A 20,677-nucleotide genomic window follows, 5' to 3' on the forward strand; every position below is an offset into this window, starting at 1 on the left:
TTTCCTCACTTCGCTCAGGTGAAAATGAGTATTGTACTGTCCCCTGTGTTGGTGGCGGCATTAATATAAATTTAAAAAACTTTAGGGTGCCGTCACCACGTCTTGCGATTACATGTTGGAAATAAAAAAAAGTTCTACGTCTAGCAGCCTACTCTATTGTCACTTATTCCCCCACCCTAATATTTCAAAAGTCTTTTATTATTCTGTGCAAGGCACGATTTACGTAAGACATAGGTACCATAGTAAATCTATCGCTTATACATATGCCTGTATAGTTATGTATAAAAGAAACGGACGGAGGATGAACTGGTATCAACCAAGCGTTACTTACTAATGCGTCAACATGGGGATTGTTGACAATCAGGTTTTACTTGAGAATAATATAAGTGCAGAGAACATATTGCGGATACCTGGACGTGTTCTGGGCGTCATATACAGCTGTCTAACCAACACCTACAGAAGGTAGGTCTACTTGTAACAACTTTCCGAGTATGATGTGATTTTCCAAAAATACTCGGTACTTTCCACTAATCAATAATAACGTCATAGTTGTTTACGACATACCGTAGATCTGCTGGTACCAGGCGGTGGCGTGACACGTAAACTTTGTTCAGAACACGGCGAACTTTGTAACTTAGTATTGATTTTACGTTATTGGGCGTAACAATATGGCGCAGTTACTCAAATTCTGCAAACAAACCACCTACATGACAACTTTTTAACCATTTTTCAACCATTTTAAATACAATAAAACCAGTGCCTACAACGCGGAGAAATGCAGCGTTATGCGTAGTAAGTTTACACCTGACCCACTGCTAAATTTGTGATACGTTGTGGTGAAAGCCACAAAAAGTTCACCCGTTTCACTAAACAAATACAACTAAGACAAACACCTGCTACCATCGAAGCGTTCCCATGAGTGTACCGTAACAAGAGAACCGAGTGGAAGCGAGGATGTCTTGAACATGATTGTAATTAATGCGAATTAATGTAAGGACTGCGATGAGCACAAATCCCAAACAAAGTCGTGTAAAGTCAACTACTCGAGTACTCTTCGGGGATCATGAACCTACAATGTTACTACAACGTCATTCATGCTAATGTACCTGTGGGTAGTACATATTACTACTATTACATATTGAAGTCATCGGTACACAAATAGAGGAAAACATAACCATAAACTTACACCAACAAAGCATCGCCGTGAGCGATTTGTAACGAGATAATCATGTATGACTCTACTATGTCTTAGAAATCACAGTACTCCAGCTGTAGCCTCCTTCACGGTCCTGTGGGGCGGCGGCGTTATTTGTTTTCGGGGAGCGACGCGAGTTATGCCGCGGAGGGACGGTTTTGCCGCCGAGGGAGTTTGCCAGGGAGACAAGTTTTCACCGCCCATCAAAAACTTGTCTACCCGGCAAACCCTCTCGGCGGCAAAACCGTCTCACCACTGCATAACTCGCTTCACTCCCCGAAAAAAAAAATTATAACGCCGCCGCCCCACAAGTCTGCAAATGATACTCTGCGAAGGCAACTACTACTAAGTCCAAGCTTACTTATCTGCACGCGTACTAGTCGTCAAGGAAATATGTACAAAACATGAGCTCTCTTCTGTGGAAGTTTGCTATGATGGCATCTCAACAATAGACTAAAGTAGGAGAAAGTAAATGCCAGTGTATCTATATCTGGGGAATCATAAAACTGTGGTTAATACTATGCAAATGCAAACATTGTCGAAGCTCACGTACCTGAAGTTATATTGGAGCGACGGTTGTGTCCACTTGCTTCTGGCCGGACAGCCGTTAGATGATGCTGAAGATGCTGCTTGATGTCCTCAGCACACCAACAGCTGTCTCACTGCTGCCTACAGGCGATGGCTCTACTTTATATAGCCGCTACATGTTTACTTACAGGGGATTACCACGCATGACTAATGTTGCCCAGAATACAGGGGGATTTCCACCTGTACTCAATAACAAGCTGTGACCCTACTGGTGAACTTTGACCAAGACGAAGTACTTTGAAACTCACGTGAGATGTTTGCCGCTCGCACCACACGGGTTTGTTTATGTTAATGAGTTTTCGTCATGTCATCACAGGGATCACAGAATGTGATAACCCTTACTGTGTACAAATAGGTAAATATATCAAAGAATGTTTAGACCTTAAAACAATTAGTATAAGTTGATTCATCTATTGTTTTGTATGTGGGTTAATTTCCGTTTTTTTTTCTGTATGTCAACATGTAGTTAAGACCATACGAAAGTTGATTCACTTATTGCCTTGTAGTAGGTTAGTTTCCTATTTTTTCTGTATGATTGTCTACATGTGGTCTAACACCTTAAGAAAGTCAATGTACTTTTTGTTGTGTCAATAAAGATCTCATGATCCTCAGTCGTGTCTACCTGAGTCCACCATGATGTTCTGATTATCAAAACTTCTCCTTGAGTTTCAACAACGCTTCAGACGAGCTTATTTATGTATTAATGGCCACTTGTAATGGCGTCAGACGAAAGAGAGTTTGCTCTACAATCAAACGTGCTGTTAACTGGCTGACTGTGACTGTGCTTCATTTTTATGGCTTTTTCATTACACTATTCTGCTGCTAACAGTTGTGTGTTAGTCCCTTTGCCAAGGGCCTTAGTTTAATTTTAGACATGTTCATGCTCGAGTGTGTCACTTACAGGCTAGGGTAGACTTCTTGTAGATATCGCTAGGTGGCGCCCCAGCACGGCCCTGCCATAAAATGCTGATAATAGATCTGGTTTGTTTCGTACCTTACTACATCTTTATCCATAAGCAAATGATTTTGAGCGGCCCAACTACGAATTACTAAAAACTATTCAGTATCGCTCTATGACAAAGGGTCTGTAGGCCCCAGTTGGCTTTACGTCGATGAAGGTTAGACATCCAGGTAATACGATACGCCAAAAAGCAGTTACTCAAGCAACTGGATATGATTTTGAAAACGTCAGACGGTTCAGCTAGTATCCACTAGCTTTCGTCAGTGACTGAGAGACCAGAGGGGAAAGCAGGTTTATAAGCACAACCTATTGATTGATATGCAAATAAAGTGAAGACAAATTTTTGGAAGTCGAGGAATGTCCGTATGTTATATACATACTGTCTCACTGCCGCCTACAGTTGATGGCGCTACTTTTATACCGCCGCTACATGTTTACTTACAGGGGATTTCCACGCATGACTCATGTTGCCCAGAATACAGGGTGGTTTCCACCTGTACTCAATAACAAGCTGTGACCCTACTGGTGAACTTTGTCCTGAACGATGTACTTTGAAACTCACTTGAGCTATTTGTCGCTCACCCCACACGGGTTTGTTTATGTTAATGAGTTTTCGTCATGACATCACAGGGATCACAGAATGTGATAACCCTTACTGTGTACAGGTAGGTAAATATATCAAAGAATGTTTAGACCTTAAAACAAGTAGTATAAGTTGATTCATCTATTGTCTTGTATGTAGGTTAATTTCCGTGTTTTTTTCTGTATGTCTACATGTAGTTAAGACCTTACGGAAATTGCTGTACTTTTTGTTGGGTCAATAAAGTTCTGATGATCCTAAGTCTTGTCACTCTGACTCCGCCATGATGTTCTGAGAATAAAAACTCCTTCTCATTCTCATTGCGTTTCAACAATGCTTCAGAGGAGCTCATTTAATGGCCACTTTTAATGGCGTCGGACGACTGAGAGTTTGCTCTACAATCAAACGCGCTGTCAGCTGGCTGACTGTGACTGTGCTTCATTTTTATGGCTTTTTCATTACGCTATTCTGCTTTTAACAGTTGTGTGTTAGTCCCTTTGCCAAGGGCCTTATTTTAATTTTAGACGTGCTCATGCTCGAGTGTGTCACTTACAGGCTAGGGTAGACTTCTTGTAGATATCGCTAGGTGGCGCCACAGCACGGCCTTGCCATAAAATGCTGATAATAGATTTGGTTTGTTTCGTACATAACTACATCATTATCAATAAACAAACAATTTTCAGCGGTCCAACTACGAATAAAAGTCAAGGCCAACCAATAACATGGGATAATAAATAACAATCAATATCTCTTGATATAAATTGAGCCGAGACTCGCGGACACCATGTACTATTTTTAGCCCGTAACGTGTAGGTACAGTAGTAGTGGAATAACCTATGGTGTCCAGCAGTTGTTTACAGCGTCATTATGAATACAGCTGTCGGCCTACTGAAAAATTTATGGGTTAAATTTCAACCAGGAAACGCAGAAGTTCGAGCGGGTCACGTCCTTGCGCCTTATAAACTCACAACAACACCTGCAGGCGGCAATTACAGGTGTTCACAGGTATTCAGCACAGGTAAGTTTTTCTCTGTCTGGTATGGACGTTTTAGCCAGGTTGGACATGTTGCGATTTACTTTGTATAAAAGTCTGTTTTTGCCCCATAGTCCACAGTTTTGTGAGCCCATACGCTTCCTAATGTTTAATATGTGTCATGTATTTGTTTTGCACTTATTTGCTGTGTGCAATGTATTGGAACAGGTGAGATAGATTTTCTCTGTCTAGTCTGGGAGTTTTAGCCAGGTTGGACATGCTGCGATTTCATTTGTATAAAAGTCTGTTTTTGCCCCGTTGTTGACAGTTAAGTACACCACCTGGCGCTTTCTAAAGTTCAATATGTGTTCATGTATTTGTTTTGCACTTATTTGCTGTGTGCAATGTATTGGGCCGAGAGCTAAAAGCTAAACTCCAAGCAAATATCTGGTGGTTGAAAGACAGCATCAAATTGACAATAGATAATTATTGGCAGGGCAGTATCCATTTGATACACCGATACCGGTACAAAACATAAGAAAGACGTCTAAAATCACGTCAAAAATAAGCCGTAGCCTAAAACCTTACTTGGAGAGCACTGTATGTACATGTATTTGCTTTGCATTCATTTGCGTTTATTTTTTCGCTTCAGAGCGATGTCTTCCTCACCGGGCAGCACCAGGCTTCTCCCCCGGGGCAGGTCGCCTCACGGCCCGACTAAAACAGCCTGGACGACCCGGTGTGACCATTTGGGGCCTCGGGGGGACTTAACCGGGCGGACCTGGGGCAGACGGCGCAGGCCTGAACACAAGACTAGTCGGCCAACATCGGCGGCGACAAGAGACATCGGCAATGTACCGCCGGTACCAGAACCTAAGGTTTGTTATTTTTAATACTTTTTTATGAAAACGGAAGTGTTTTGATGAAAATGGCTTTTGACACTCAAAGTACTCTTCTTCTCTTGTTAGTCCTAGGTAGAAAGTACTACTACTAGTAGATCAACGTCGGATGACCGAGTGAAAAAGTTAGCAAACACGATATATCAGGAGGTCACCGATTCTATTTCTGGATTTTCTGGCTAGACGCTGTGTCCTTCGAAGGTAAATGCACTTTAGACAACTTTCCTCACCTCATCCAGGTTTAAAAAGGCGGTGGAAGGAGAGGGATGGGCGATGGGCCCCGTCTTTCAATACCATATCCTAGGCACAGTGAATCAACAACTCAACTCACTGCCACTAAAACACTATGAGGCTTCCATATTCCTTAATAACCCTGTTCAGTATCCAACATAAGTATAATTTCCATTCGCAGGTGTCGGCGCCGAGCAGGCAAGCCAACAGGTCCTTCATGTGGGGAGACTTGGCAGTACGGGAGGAGCATCAGGAACAACAAGTAGGATTCGTTCTTGTTGTGTTAACGTTGTTTGGGTGTGTTTGTTTGTCATACATGTATGTATGCTTGTGTTTGTAGGTATTTGACCGTTGTACAGTGTTGAAGAGATTACCAAAGATTGACCTCAAGGTCAAGTTGTAAGGAAGTGCTGATCAGACATAAATCGGGAAGTTAAGTCCTGGCCCAGAATCTGTAGGAAGTGCCAACAGGAAGTAAATAAAAATTAAGGTCAGAAAAAAAGGAAGATGAGGCTCAGATGCGAAGGGCCAGCACGAAGTTTGGTCTGTAGGTCGGGTTCAGTGAGAAATGTAATTAATGCAGCAAAATACACGAAAAAAACTACATATTGAATAAAAATAAGTGACAATACAAAGTGGCTTTTTTATGACGTTATGATCTGTGTCAACGCTGTCTATGTCTTAGACGGACGTGACACTGGATGACTTCAGCAGTGAAAGTGAAGACGAAGACATCCCCAGAGACCCCACACCCCCTCCGGACCTCACAGATTATCAGTAAGTCATTTAAACATTTGTTTTGTTAACTTACAGTCACAGAATATGTTGGAGAACCGTGTAAAACGCGATTCCATAAAAAATTACCAATAACATTTATTAATGTTAGCAGCAACATTCATTTTAATGTTATTGGTTATTTATGTTTTTTTTATTATCATTTCCATTATCATTATTCATTTTATCCTAATTTTCGTTGTTTGTATGTGACTGTTGTGTTTTGTTGTGTAAAACAGGGCTCCATTGAAAAGAAGTGCAATCACTTGATGGGCAACCCTGTATAAAAATTACGGAAAAAAGTACCAGTGTCGCTAAACAGGCGCAAAACGGCAGCAATGGGCCTGATCCTTACATTTGCTAGAAGATCAGTCACAGCTGCATGCATTAGTTGCAAGCATACCACGGCGGAACAACAATAATCATAGATGTCGACTTTGAACTGAACAAATACATTCAAGCGTTGTTACATTCCATCCCAGATAAGAGGTTACAAACAGTATATGAGGACGAAGGACATTGTCAATATTTGATCACTGGTACTTTACCTAGGCCTGTTCAAAGGTACATTGCTGTCGAAGAGAAGGTTGAAAAGTCACATCGTGGAGAAACTAAGGAGACCGTGTCATTGGAGTCAAAAGTGGGAAAGGTACGCGTTCTATTTCTTATAGCTCTACTGTCATTTGCCACCTGTATATACAATGTAGCACTTGTTGTATTATAGAAAAAGGTGTAAATTAAGTTTGTATCCTTTAAGTTTGTTCTAAAACAGTAACTGTCTCATTCTGGCCAATGAGACTACTTTTCAGTAGTACCAATCATGTCAATATATATAGTGACCACCTGGAACAGATTTTGTCGGTCCTATCACTGCACGAAAAGTTGGATTTACCAAAGGTTGTAAACTCAGGTAATGTTTACTTCCGTTATACAGTATCTGGCTTTACAATGGCAGTAAATAAAGATCAAGTGCAGTAATTTCCTTTACAACCCTTGTTAAGTCCGGTATTACCTACTTGACCTTCATTTACTACCATTGTAAAGTTCTGAAGTGTTTATTAAAAAACAAAGTAAACATTGCCAAACTCTACTGACCCGGTAAATCTAAGTTATCGTGCAGTGTATGAGTGGTCCTCTTGGGCAATTTGCGAATGCATGTTGTATTTTTTCTCAAAGAGCCCACTACAGAAGCTAAAAAGGCAGCCGAGCTGTGACTCCCTGTTCGGCGGGAAGCAGGTGAAGCCCGGCGCCGTGTGGAGGCCGTACGGCCCGCCGCTGTACGGGTACGGCTCCTCCCTGAACCCGCCGCCCAGGAAGCGACCGGACACGCTGCTCATCCTCGCCGCCATCTTCTACTGCCTGGCCGTCCTGACAGCGGTGGTGTTCGCTGTTCTCTTCAAGACCAACGTCATACCAGGTGAGTGACGTAACTAAAGCACCTGTCACACACTCAGGACCTTATTAGGACCTTTTCCCGACCACTACACAACAAAGGTCGGCACTGGATTTGGAACTAGTTTTTCAAAGCTTGCATCTTAACGACTTTGTCTTTTTACATTGAGAATTTACATTGAGAAATACATTTCAAGACAATTGTATTAAGTGATCGGGCTTCGGTTCAATTTCAGCTTCAACACTGAATTGTCTTAAAGCATTGCAGCTGTTTTGACCGGGCCAGTGGGCTCTCTTTTACTTTTTTTTTCATTTAGCCTTGTTTTATGGCCATCTACAGTATTCTATTCTCGGAGCCTTTCAATTCTCGGAGCCTTTATTATGTCTTCCCGATGTTTCGACAGTATACAAGACTCCTGAGCCGGTGCCTGCGTGGATGCAGCAGTTTTCTCCGGAGATGCAGAGGTGGTACCAGTTGGCGCTCCAGGCCGCCGGAGGGGACACATCAGCGATACTGCCACCTGGATACCGTCCGCAACTGCCAGTGCCACTGCCTGTGGAAGAGTGTGAGTTGCTTTCTACCGTAGCCCACACATACAAGACTCTATGCCGCTGCTTTAACTCCGCGAAACCCATGCTTTAGCAACAGCACACTCATGCGTTGGTCTTTTCAGTTACGTCCAAACCTAAATAACAACAACAATCCAGTAAAAGATCGGTTTGTGCCAAAAGTTGAGTCAAGCGTAGCAAACAAGATAATTTTACTGATATTTTTTTTCTATTCCAACATGTAATCACCAGACGTGGTGACGGCACGCTCAAGTTGTTTCAACTTATATTAATGCCGCCAGCAACAGAGGGGACAAATACATGACAGGACAATACTCATTTACACCTGAGCTAAGTGAGGAAAGTCGTGTAAAGTGCCTTTCCCAAGGGCATGTCAGGACTCGAACCCAGGACCACTAGGTTCCGAGTCGTGCACTCTGCCGCTACACCAAACGACCCCAACATAATTTTTATTTCTGATGGTTTTTCATTTGCCTCTCTCCAGTTTGTGGCAACACGTCACTTCCTGACTTAAGTCACGGCGACTTCAACTGCACCAGCATCGCCTACTACAACATCTACGTGCGCATGTGCATCGCCAAGTGTGACGTGGGCTACCAGACCGATGACGCGGGCCTGCTGTTCTGCAACCGCGGCCGATGGGCGCCAATCGCACCCGAAGTCGTGTCGACACTCGTCGGCGTCGGTCGGGCTGCCGACACGATGCCGAACACCGATCCTGAGTGGTTCGAGCCCCTTGGCATCTCCGACCAAATCTACGCGGACGCCGCGCGTGGCATTTTGGTGAAGATTAACGCCCCTCACCTTCCTATCGTGGAGACATATTTAGACATCATCTCAGAGGACAACATCATCGATTTCGACATGATGCGGCAGCTGTTGGAATGGATCGGCCCAATTCTTGAAGACATCGTGGCCCACCTGGACTTCTTGCAGCTTCTGTCTCGCCTAGGTAGGGTGAATCGGGACCATGATGTATCCAAAACTGTGCCTATTTCGCGCTATACCTGATCATTGGGTCAGGATCAGGCACGGTTCTGGATAGTCTTCGCGTATCCAAAAACGTAGTTGTCCCAGGCACGGTTCTGGATTATGCGTGGACTATGCAGAACCGTGCCTGGGTGTTGTTAACGTCGTTCCGTTAAAGAATGAACTTTTCTGTCTTTTCTGACAAAGACAATATATACCCCCAATACCACCAAGTTTTAAATATTGTGTTTGAAATAAACAAATAATGATGATGATGAAGTTTACTTGTCATTTCATATACATTTTTTAATTGTTCGCGACCATGCTTTACACAGTCGTGTAATTTGTGAATGTCTTCTTGCAGAGACGTTCGGGGCGACCAAGCATCCGGTGTGCAGACTTATGGACTGTGGAGGAGAGTCTGAGGTAAGGTTTTCTTGCCAAATACATACCGCATTTCTAATCTCTTATCTACCTAACCAATCAATTTACTTACAGTCCGAAGGCAACGCGACTAACAAGTCTTTGTCTTTTTCAAAGAATGTAGCTCATGGCAAACTCAGCAGCAGCTCAACGACCTACATGTCAGAAGCCCGAGTGGTCTGTCAGCGAGGCTACCTGCCCCGGCACCCTGTACTGACGTGTAACGCTTCTGGACAGTGGGACAAACCCGCACAGTGTGACCAAGGTAGGTTGTTTTTATGTGATTATTTTTTGTTAGGTCCGTAACTAACAAAATGCCATTTTCTCTTTTGAGATATGCATAGATAACCACTTCCCCTCTGCTTTTCAATGTGGATCTTTGGTATCAATGTTGTCTGTAAATTAATATGTTGGTCATCATATAGTAAACTGCAGTCAACCTGAGGACCCCCCGCACGGATCGTACCTGTGCCAGGGTCACGTGTTCTCGGACCGCTGTGACGTCATCTGTGACGTAGGGTACCTACCGGAAACGGACCACGCCCTGGGCTGCAGCTGGACCGGAAACTGGACCGCCTTCCGCAGAGGGAACACGACAGAGATGGAAAATGCTGTGTCAGCAGGTGGGAGATTATGGACATGCCATTGTCTAGGTCGGATCACTTTTGGAAGGGTATTATGTTTGCCATGTATATAGTGATGAAATGCATTCTAATCGACCTTTCATCTTTTTTGCCAGACATTATCATCCCACAGACTCTGGCTTGTGTCATCGCTGACTGTGGGAACATTTCGGTAAGTATGTTTATTCGAACCATCAAGTACATAATGCATACTCTGCATAAGCCCTATCATCAAGCATATAATAGAAGAATAAATAGTAACATGGCAACTTATCTGAAAAACGAGACTAGTTATTGGGTTGCAAACGCATGCCATAGTCTATGCATAGTATAATCTTCAAGTGGATACCAGATAGAAAGGAAATGTAATAGCGACACAAAAAAAGGTTAACTTATCAGGAAGACGAGACTGAAGATCCAAACAATCTTCCCTTTCGACATGGTTATTAGATGGACTGCATCTGCATGGAGATTAGTAAATATGTACCAAAGATCAGACTAAAAGTCTAAGGTTCACTCATGACCACCTTATGTGTGCACAGATCCCGGTACACGGTGACGTCAGCTGTACAGGTACCACGTACGGCGAGACGTGTCATCTCACCTGTCAGGACGGCTACGAACGGTTGGGACAAGGCAACTTCACCTGCCTGCCTTACCAACTCTGGAGTGGGGAACCGGAGTGCATTCCAGGTACATGTACTACTATACATATCCTGCTAGTCAAAGAATATGGTCTAAATGTGAGCGACGTAGTCCAAATTAAACAACGATGTAGTCAAACGCTAGACTACGATTTAAATGCACAAAATGTTGGACACGTTTTAAAATATTGACAAAGTGTTTATCTTTTAACAGTGAGTTGCGGCTCCCCTCCTGAGTTCCCTAACACCGCCCTACAGTGCGCCAGCGGACACACCTACGGGAACACCTGCGGCGTCACCTGTGCGGACGGGTACGAAGGAACGAACCACCAGAGCGTAGCTTGTCATAGCAGCGGCAACTGGAGCCTGCAGGAGGGAGGTACGAACTTCTGCTTCTCTTTACAGCGACCTTTTCCCAAGAACAGCCAACGAAAGCAAACCCAAGTGCACATGCAATCGTGACATACAACAAATTGTAGTAGAATTGACGTTTTCTTCGACGTTTAGCTTTGTAATACTGTTGTTCCTTTTTGAACTATAGCGCTCCAGTCAGTTGTTGGGGGACCAGATCTGTTCTGTCAGAAGAAGGACTGCGGCAACCTTAATGTAAGTACTCTGAAGCGTATCAAACCTGATACATTAAACTGTAGTACAACTGAAATATTTGCAGCATGAAGTCTTCTTGAAGTATTGAATTCTGCAGCAATTTTTGTCGTTACTGAAAACAACAACAGATGACTTTTCTTTACCGCCCAGAGCCCTGCCAACGGCAGCCTGACGTGCAGCGGTACCAGGTACCAGGACTCCTGCCGCCTGACCTGTGAGCCCGGGTACAAAGTCGGCAATGAGCAGGACCTTCATCTCCACAGTCTACACAGCTTCACGTGCATGGCAACTGGACAATGGAACGACAAGCCTAGGTGAAGAAATTTTCTTATCTTTTAAGATCACATTTACCACTCTGGGAGAACTTGTCGTAAAAAAACGGAAATATCAATTAAAATTTCGTTCAACTTTTCCCAAGATGCGTCCCATCCGACTACTGCCTGCTCGGCCTGCACGACTGCCACCCTGAGCACGGGATCTGCGACCTGACGGGCCACCAGACCTTCAGCTGCCGCTGCCGGGTCGGGACGGTCGGGGACGGGAGACGCTGTGAACGAACCCACTGTCCGCCTTTCCCGGTGAGTAAAATTCCTTCCCAATCTCTCAATGCCCTCCCCTCCTAAAATATGCAAAAATGTTTAACGGAAAGGGGTTTCAAGAGCAAAATATGCTGCAGAGAATATACCGAAGTGTTGAATCTTTATCTGAACAGAATCCTGTATAATCTTCTGCACTGCCAGATTTAAGTGTTAATTTAAGGGTTGCGTTTTGATTGAGAGGTAGCCTACTTGAATATATGTCCACCAACTTGGCAGCTACACATATGTGTAATTGATGACACCACCTGCAAGTACACCAAATAAGATATTGTTTCATCCTCACAGGTCACTGAACCGGAGAACGGTTACTTCGGATGTTCTATCCCGGCATCCCCTGCAGCTGACTTCTGCCAATCACCTGACAGCACGGCGGCGGAGTACGAGGTCGTCTGTCTGCTCCACTGTAACCCTGGTTACGACAGGCTGATCTATGCCGAGTACTCCTGTGGTCATGACGGCAACTGGACCATTCCTTTCGACATAAACACCAACGGGACCATACCGTGCTTAGGTAAGTCCAAAAATCTTACTCAACATGTACTGTAGGTACAGCTGAACATCTCATATCCTGTATATAGTATTCAGGTTTGGACATTTGCTCTGATTTTGAAATTGAAACAGCCAGCAAGTTGAAAAAGATACTGATTATATAGAACACCAAGTCATTGGTATCATTGATTGCAATTCCCGTTTTAAATCTGGTCTACATCTCAGCCGTGAAATGCCCGAACATATCGAGTCCCCTACACGGTACAATGACGTCCTGCGACAGCGGCTACTATTTCCGGTATCCTGAGGTCTGCAACTTCGCCTGCGATCGAGGCTACGAACTCACGACCCACACAAGCAGGGTAAGACGCTGTCAGACTGATGCTACCTGGTCTGGAAACGACGCCGTGTGCATCGGTATGCACTACGTTGTCAAGTTTTTAGATAAACTAACAAAACTATACTTGTCATGGAGCAAGCAGTACTGACTATTTCTACGGTGTTGCAGAGTAGCTGTTTACTGGTCAAAATGTCTTTCATATGTGACATTCGACTCGTCTACGATGTCTATGATGATGTTTCGTCATCATTGTTGACGGGGACCTGCAAAAACACAAACATTCCTAGTGGTTAACAACACATTCCCAACTCCAGGTGTGCAATGCCCGGACCCCAGGCCAACCAATGGAATAACGACCTGTAACAGAGGATCCTCCTTCCGCTACCCCGAGACTTGCACCTTCAGATGTAACAGTGGCTACCGGCTGTCCGGCAGCACCAGGCGAACCTGCCAGGCGAATCGCAGGTGGTCCGGGAGCTCTACCACGTGTACCGGTAATCATATAGGGTGGCTTTATTTATACATGTATGTAGTTTTGTTAGAGCTTTAGTTTTAAATGATCACACGAAAGTCCCTGTAATTTTTGTTGAATCTATAACAGCTATTCTGCACCCTCGTATGATGGCTGAGTGAAATAGCGTGGAGTCGTGTGGCGCAACGGCAGCGTGCGCGACTCGGAATCAAGAAGTCCCGGGTTCGAGTCCTGACATGCCACCGATCTTGTGCCCTTGGGAAAGGCACTTTACACGACTTTCCCCACTAGACTCAAGTGAAAATGAGTATTGTCTGTCCAGTATCCGTTTCTATGTGCGCGGGACGCAACACCAGCAACAGCTGCCTCTGTTCCGCGTGTATTGCACTGTTGCAATTTCAATAAATCAAATCAAATAGCGTACACCCAAAGACAAAGTAGTCTTGCTGATGAGGAGATGAAGAAAACTACTTACATGTATAGCATTTTCCACGTGATTAGTTTGCACACGTCTCACATGATTGTTTTGCACACGTCCTTCAGCGTCAGCCATGTTGGTAGTTTAGTCACTTGAGTGCAAATTTGCTCCTCTCACCTGGAAGTGATATGGGTGCCACATTGAAAAAAAAATTGCTTATATCAATGGCATGAGTAAAGTATACGATACATGTAAGAGAAATATGTATCCTAAAAGGAACGTATCCTAATGTACAACTTAAATTTCTGACCTAGTGCGAGTATATTGAAAGTTTGACTAACTGTGGTACGTGCACGTGTTTACATTTCAGTGGAGTGTCCGGCTCTTGCCAACCCCCGGAACGGCAGGGTGAACTGTACTGACCGACTGGTGAACGACAGGTGCACCTTCAGCTGTAACCATGGTTACCACCTGCTGGGGTCATCTCAGGTCGTGTGCGGGTCGGACGGACAGTGGACAGGCACGGTCCCTACCTGCGTAGGTACGTGTCTCCCTTATTTGAGAGATAGAACAACAAAGGAACTCTAGGCTAGGGCATGTTTTGTTTAATGTGTTTGGTATATAGAGGAAAATACATGTAGAATGTAAGAGTACACTTGTAGGTCGTCATACATTTCTTTTACTCTACCATTCATTTCATTACTCACTTCCTAACTCACTTACTCGTAATGCATGCTATCTTCTCTTTGACAGCTAAAAGTAAGCTAGCATATCAGGAGGCCTATAATACACAGATAAGCTGAAATTTTGACAGATGCCTGTTCTTCATCTATATTCTCTAGCTTGCGACAGCGCAGCTGACATCATCTTTTCGATCGACGTTTCCGGCAGCGTTTCGGACCCTTCCGATAGAGCAATGGTCATGGCCTTTATTAGAGATGTAATAGACTCCGTCACAATAGGGGGAAGTTACGCGAGAGTTGGGCTGATCAAATTTGAATATAGCAATGCCGAGACGTACATTTCTCTCACCGGCAGTAAGCCTACTTTGGTATCTATGATCAGCACCATGTTTGACAGTCACGGCAGCCGAGTTCCCTCTGTCGCGGGTTTGTCCGTTATGCGTAACGAATTCTCCACTTCCGGGCGACCGACAGCAAGGAAGATCGGGATCGTCCTCACAGACGGCGAAGACAGTTTCAGCGGAGATGTCGTATCGGACTCTGAAGCACTGAGAAACGATGGCACCACAATCTTTTGCGTTGGCATTGCAAATGCCCTGAGGCAAACCCTTAACAACATGGCTAGCAGGCCCGTTAACCAGCACGTGTTTGAGGCATCGTTTTCAAACCTGCTGACCATCGTAGACACAATCCGTCCCAAGGTTTGGTGTTGAAGGTGCATTGATTTTGGAAAGAAAGGTGTTACTAATATCAAAACAACCTTTTCGCTAACGCAATTCTACTGTAGCATCATGCCCAATGTACCCACCGAATGTGGTGTGATCAGCTTGCAGTTCATGAACCAGAATGACCCAACATAATACTGGTCAATACAATGCCCAATGGATGTTTAAACTCGCGACATTCATGTTATTAAACCAGAGTGAAATCAACCATGCCTCTTGGTCAGATTGCAATGCACTTTATCACATTATGTATCATCATTACTATATCCATCGATCATAATCCCAATCCGTCATCATTATCATTGCCGCTCACGTCTGTTGACGATGCGGGTCACCACTGCTTTCCAATTTCTCAGTTTGTCAGTCATAGATACCCTGTACAAATCCCTGGATTCCAACGCTGCTATGATAACTTCATAGATCTATAGCGTAGCCGTAATATAACGCATGTTATTCCAAGATTGTAGTCCACTTTACATGTACAATGTAGTTGGTGTGAATTTACCATGATAGTACATCGCGATGCATGGCAATACGACGTGACTAGCAAGATGTCTGATTATCTGAACCATCCTCTCCCCGAAACAGTTTGTCCCAGTGGGTACACATACCGTCAGCCTAGCCGACTGTGCTACAAGGCGTACAACCTGGAGAGGGACTACAGCGGTGCTAAGGCAACCTGTTCTTCTGACGGCGGAACCCTCGCCATCGCCCCGCGATGACGCCACCAACACCTTCCTCATCAACCTGAAGAATGCCGTCGATGAAAACGCTTTCTTCCGTTTCGGACTGACTGACATCCAACAGGAAGGACGCTGGGTGTGGGAGGATGGTACTACTCTTGGAGGTTTCGGTTCATGGGGTGCAGGAGAACCCAACAACTTACGTAATAACGAAGACTGTGCGGAGTATTACTCAGGAAATCTCGCGATAGCTACCGCCAGGAACAAGTGGAACGATATTTCGTGCTCCGACAACCCCTCTAGGAAGTTTGCTTTCATTTGCCAAGTCGCGCCGACTTAACAGAATGGTCTTAAAAAAGACCGCGTCACACACTTTCCTTTTTTCAAAGCCATGTCAAGTTCAAATGCCGTGCGCTACCAAATTATGTCTCCACCAGCCTCCTTTGCAGGGTGAAGAAATAGTAGAAATCGGTCTTAAAAGAAGGTAGGTGGCCTGGGGAGTTCCATGTGCAGGCAAACTGGACCCTCTGTGGACTTTTAAGGCCAAATTTTACTATTTTTTTTCAACCAAACGATAAACATGCATACTACACACGGATAGTTTTGCTATGTTTTATGCCTGTGGTGATGGCATCTGGTTGCACACAAGTATTTATGTGCGTGCCGTGGTTGCAGAAATTAAATAAATTCCCACTTTAACCAGGAAGTTTGTTTTTATGTCATTCTTAAAAAAATCCTACCTGGAGGAGGGGGGCTTACATCGCCCTACTATCTCTCAGCTCCAGATTTTCTACAACTTATAAATCAAGAAGCTGGAATTCCAGAAAATTTACCTAAAACTTTGAAGCTGCTTTTATGCACACTAGAAGACTCATTCTTGAACTTGAACTTCCTCTTTCCTACATATCCAACATCGTGCATGACCACCCAAAGCTTCTCTAATCATGTAGTCGACATACAAACACGTACATACCCAGGTGCAGTACCGCAGAAAAGCGCAATTTTCGAACTTCACCTTCGTTTCCACAACCTCTACCCATACATCATCACTATCCATCCACAGCTTCTTTTATTGCCTCCTATAAAGTACAATTGTGTGTGTTAATGCATTTGCCGCGAAAGGACATCGCTGATCACCTGAATCATACTCTTCTCCGAAACAGCTTGTCCCAGCGGGTACGCATACCATCAGGCTAGTCGACTGTGCTACAAGGCCTACGACCAGGAGAGTGACTACAGCAATGCTAAAGCAACCTGTACTTCTGACGGCGGAACCCTCGCCATGCCCCGCGATGCCGCCATCAACACCTTCCTCATCGAACTGAAGAATGACGTTGATAAAAACGCTGCCTTTTTCTTCGGACTGATTCGCATCCGCCATGAAAGAAGATGGGAGTGGGAAGACGGTACTGCTCTTGGAGGTTTCCATCGGTGGGGTATAAGACAACCCAGCGACGATGGAGGTGTCCAGGACTGCGGGGAGTATACTTCCGCGAATTGGGGGGAAACTGTCGCCAGGAACACGTGGAACGATATTTCGTGTTACTTCAATGATAGGAAGTTTATTTGTCAGGTCCCACTAACCTAACACCATGGCCTTCAAACAACGGCGTTAAAATTTTTCCTTCTTTCAGTACCACGCTTTTAAGTTCAAATGTCGTGGGCCCTTATGAAGCCTGTATCGTCTTGTCCAGGGCACTTTCCGAGCACTGGACCTATTAAAGGCTTATAACCTCTCCTTCACTGTGTGAGTAATTATACAACGTATAACCCTGCATGTCCGTTGAGCTACAAAGCTGGTGGCTTGTGTTTTTTGTGTGTTTTCGAAGTTTGCCACTTGTGAGTGAAGCAATTGGCAGTGTTGTCTGTTGTCTGTTTTGAAGAACGCGTGATAAGCAAAAAAATCAAATGTATGTATACGACACGAATAGTTTCGCTATTTTTGCGTGGAGTTATCTGATTGTACGTGATTATTTGTGTTTGTGTTGTGGTTGCAGAACTGTAATATTTATTGCTTTAACCTGAACGTTTTTCTTTACATCATCCCAGCACCAAGAGCTTTCTACTGCTCATTAATCACGAACCTGGCACTTCCATAAAATTTTACCTGAAACTTTGACGCTGCTGTTATACACACTAGAAGACTCATTCTCGAACTTGAACTTCCTCTTTCCTACATATCCAACATCATGCATGACCGCCAAAAGCCTCTTTAGTTATGTAGTCGACATACATACAAACACACATTTATACATACATACATACTAGTACATACACATCCAGTTGCAGCACTGTAGAAAAAAGACAGGTGAACGCAATTTTCGAACTTGACCTTCGTTTCCACATTCTCTACACATACACCATTACCATCCAATCCACAGCTTATTTTATTGCCTCCTATAAAGTACAATAGTCTGTGTGTGTGTGTGTGTGTGTGTGTGTGTGTGTGTGTCTGTTAATGCATTTGCCATGAAAGCAAATCACTGATTATCTGAACCATACTCTTCCCCAGCTTGTCCCAGTGGGTACACATACCGTCAGACTAACCGACTGTGCTACAAGGCCTTCAACCGATTGAGTAAGTACAACGATGCTAAAGCAACCTGTTCTTCTTACGGCGGAACCCTCGCCATGCCCCGCAATGCCGCCATCGACAACTTCCTCATCAACCTGAAGAATGCCGTTGATCTAAACACTGCCTTTTTCTTCGGACTGAATTGCATCGGCCATGAAAGAAGATGGGTGTGGGAAGACGGTACTGCTCTTGGAAGTTTCCATCCGTGGGGTCCAAGAGAACCCAGTGACTCCGGAGGTGACCAGGACTGTGTGGAGTATGTTTCCGCGACTTGGTATGAAGCTGCCCTCAGGGACACTTGGAACGATATGGCGTGTGCCACCCCAAGGAAGTTTATTTGTCAGGTCCCACCAACCTAACACCGTGGCCTTCAAAACAATGGCGTCAAACATTTGCTTCTATCAGTACCATGATTTTAAGTTGAAGGGCCATGCCCTGTTATAAAGCTTGTATCGTCTTGTACAAGGCACCTTCCAAGCACTGGACTTAGTAAAGCTGCTTAACTGCAAATACATACAACGTATAGTTTGCATGTTTGTTTAACTGTATAACTGCAACTTATAGTTTGCATTGTCATGCCCTGTTATAAAGCTTGTATCGTCTTGTACAAGGCACCTTCCGAGCACTGGACTTAGTAAAGGTTTATAACCTCTGATTCACAACGTTAGATACCTACAGTTTTGCATGTCTAACTGCATAACTGCAATCTATAGTTTGCATGTGTAACTGCAAAACTGCATGCAACTTATAGTCTGCATGTCTAGCTGCATAACTGCAACTTATAGTCTGCATGTCTAGCTGCATAACTGCAACTTATAGTTTGCATGTCTAACTGCATAACTGCAACGTATAGTTTGCATGTCTTGTTTAACTGCATAACTGCAACGTATAGTTTGCATGTCTAACTGCATAACTGCAACTTATAGTTTGCATGTCTAACTGCATAACTGCAACGTATAGTTTGCATGTCTTGTTTAACTGCAAAACTGCAACTTATAGTTTGCATGTCTAGCTGCATAACTGCAACTTATAGTTTGCATGTCTAACTGCATAACTGCAACTTATAGTTTGTATGTCTTTTTTAACTGCAAAACCGCATCTTATAGTTTGCACGTCTGTTTAACTGCAAAACTGCAACTTATAGTTTGCATGTCTAGCTGCATAACTGCAACTTATAGTTTGCATGTCTAACTGCATAACTGCAACTTATAGTTTGTATGTCTAACTGCATAACTGCAACTTATAGTTTGCATGTCTAACTGCAAAACTGCAACTTATAGTTTGCATGTCTAACTGCATAACTGCAACTTATAGTTTGTATGTCTAACTGCATAACTGCAACTTATAGTTTGCATGTCTAACTGCATAACTGCAACTTATAGTTTGTATGTCTGTTTAACTTCAAAACTGCAACTTATAGTCTGCACGTCTGTTTAACTGCAAAACAGCAACTTATAGTTTGCACTTCTGTTTAACTGCAACTTATAGTTTGCATGTCCGTTTAACTACGAAACAACAACTTATAGTCTGCACGTCTGTTTAACTGCAAAACTGCAACTTATAGTTTGCACTTCTGTTTAACTGCAACTTATAGTTTGCACGCCTTTTTAACTGCAAAACTGTTTTTGTTGTCTTTTGTTGTATCAAAGTTTGTGAGTGAAGCATTAATAGCAGTGTTGTCTGTTTTCTGGTTTGGAGGACGTGTGACAAAACAAATGATTTACATGTATACGAATCGTATTGTTCTTTATTTGTATGGTTGATAGAATCTGTTTGTGTATTTGCATTTATGTCTGTGGCCGTGCTGTGGTTGCAGAACTGAAATAAATTTCCGATCTAACTGAAACCTTAATATGCTTTAGATCATTTTATATCAACCTACCAGGGGGTCCAAACTTGCAACACTACTCAAAAATCATGAACCCAGCATTAAACAATTTTGAAACAGCTGCTGTACCATAGCTACCCACCAGGGGGCCATTTATTCAACTTGACATCTTTGCCAACCCTACCCATCGACTAAATATCATGCATAACCACCCGGAGCTTCACTAGTTATGTAGACGAGATACACAGCCAACTTGATATCATAATACCAAGTATGGCTTCAAACCTAATTCCTTCTTTTATACCTAGCTATTACTTTAATTTCAAACGGCGAGCTCTGTACCGTAACTTCGTGTCCATGGTACCTTCGGACATTGGACTTACACATGTCAGCCTACTAGTACATATGTCACTATTACATATTATGTACATATGTCA

The 20,677-nt window shown here is 43.7% G+C and overlaps 2 protein-coding genes and 1 pseudogene across 2 annotated transcripts; all 3 read left to right on the plus strand.

Annotated features, from left to right (window-relative positions):
* The first annotated feature begins 4,953 nt into the window (after positions 1-4,953).
* On the plus strand, positions 4,954-15,348 carry LOC109467226 (CUB and sushi domain-containing protein 3-like). The gene is made up of 21 exons (XM_019765170.1): positions 4,954-5,175; positions 5,609-5,689; positions 6,113-6,204; positions 6,754-6,850; positions 7,378-7,618; positions 7,998-8,159; positions 8,648-9,115; positions 9,497-9,558; positions 9,673-9,820; positions 9,981-10,178; positions 10,295-10,350; positions 10,721-10,871; positions 11,037-11,201; positions 11,364-11,428; positions 11,579-11,742; positions 11,847-12,006; positions 12,313-12,538; positions 12,742-12,933; positions 13,171-13,350; positions 14,117-14,287; positions 14,589-15,348. The coding sequence occupies exons 1-21, from the start codon at positions 4,954-4,956 to the stop codon at positions 15,140-15,142; spliced, it is 3,855 nt and encodes a 1,284-aa protein (XP_019620729.1). The 3' UTR covers positions 15,143-15,348.
* Positions 15,349-15,602: 254 nt separating this feature from the next.
* Positions 15,603-16,463, plus strand: LOC109467255 (annotated as a pseudogene).
* A 656-nt stretch (positions 16,464-17,119) lies between these two features.
* On the plus strand, positions 17,120-18,771 carry LOC109467227 (lactose-binding lectin l-2-like). Its single transcript, XM_019765171.1, has 2 exons — positions 17,120-17,243; positions 18,350-18,771. Exons 1-2 carry the CDS (start codon positions 17,120-17,122, stop codon positions 18,769-18,771), a joined length of 546 nt encoding a protein of 181 aa, XP_019620730.1.
* The last annotated feature ends 1,906 nt before the right edge of the window (positions 18,772-20,677 follow it).

The sequence above is a fragment of the Branchiostoma belcheri genome, unplaced genomic scaffold (assembly GCF_001625305.1).
Source record: "Branchiostoma belcheri isolate BF01 breed outbred unplaced genomic scaffold, Haploidv18h27 scaffold179, whole genome shotgun sequence".
In the NCBI taxonomy this organism is placed as follows: domain Eukaryota; kingdom Metazoa; phylum Chordata; class Leptocardii; order Amphioxiformes; family Branchiostomatidae; genus Branchiostoma; species Branchiostoma belcheri.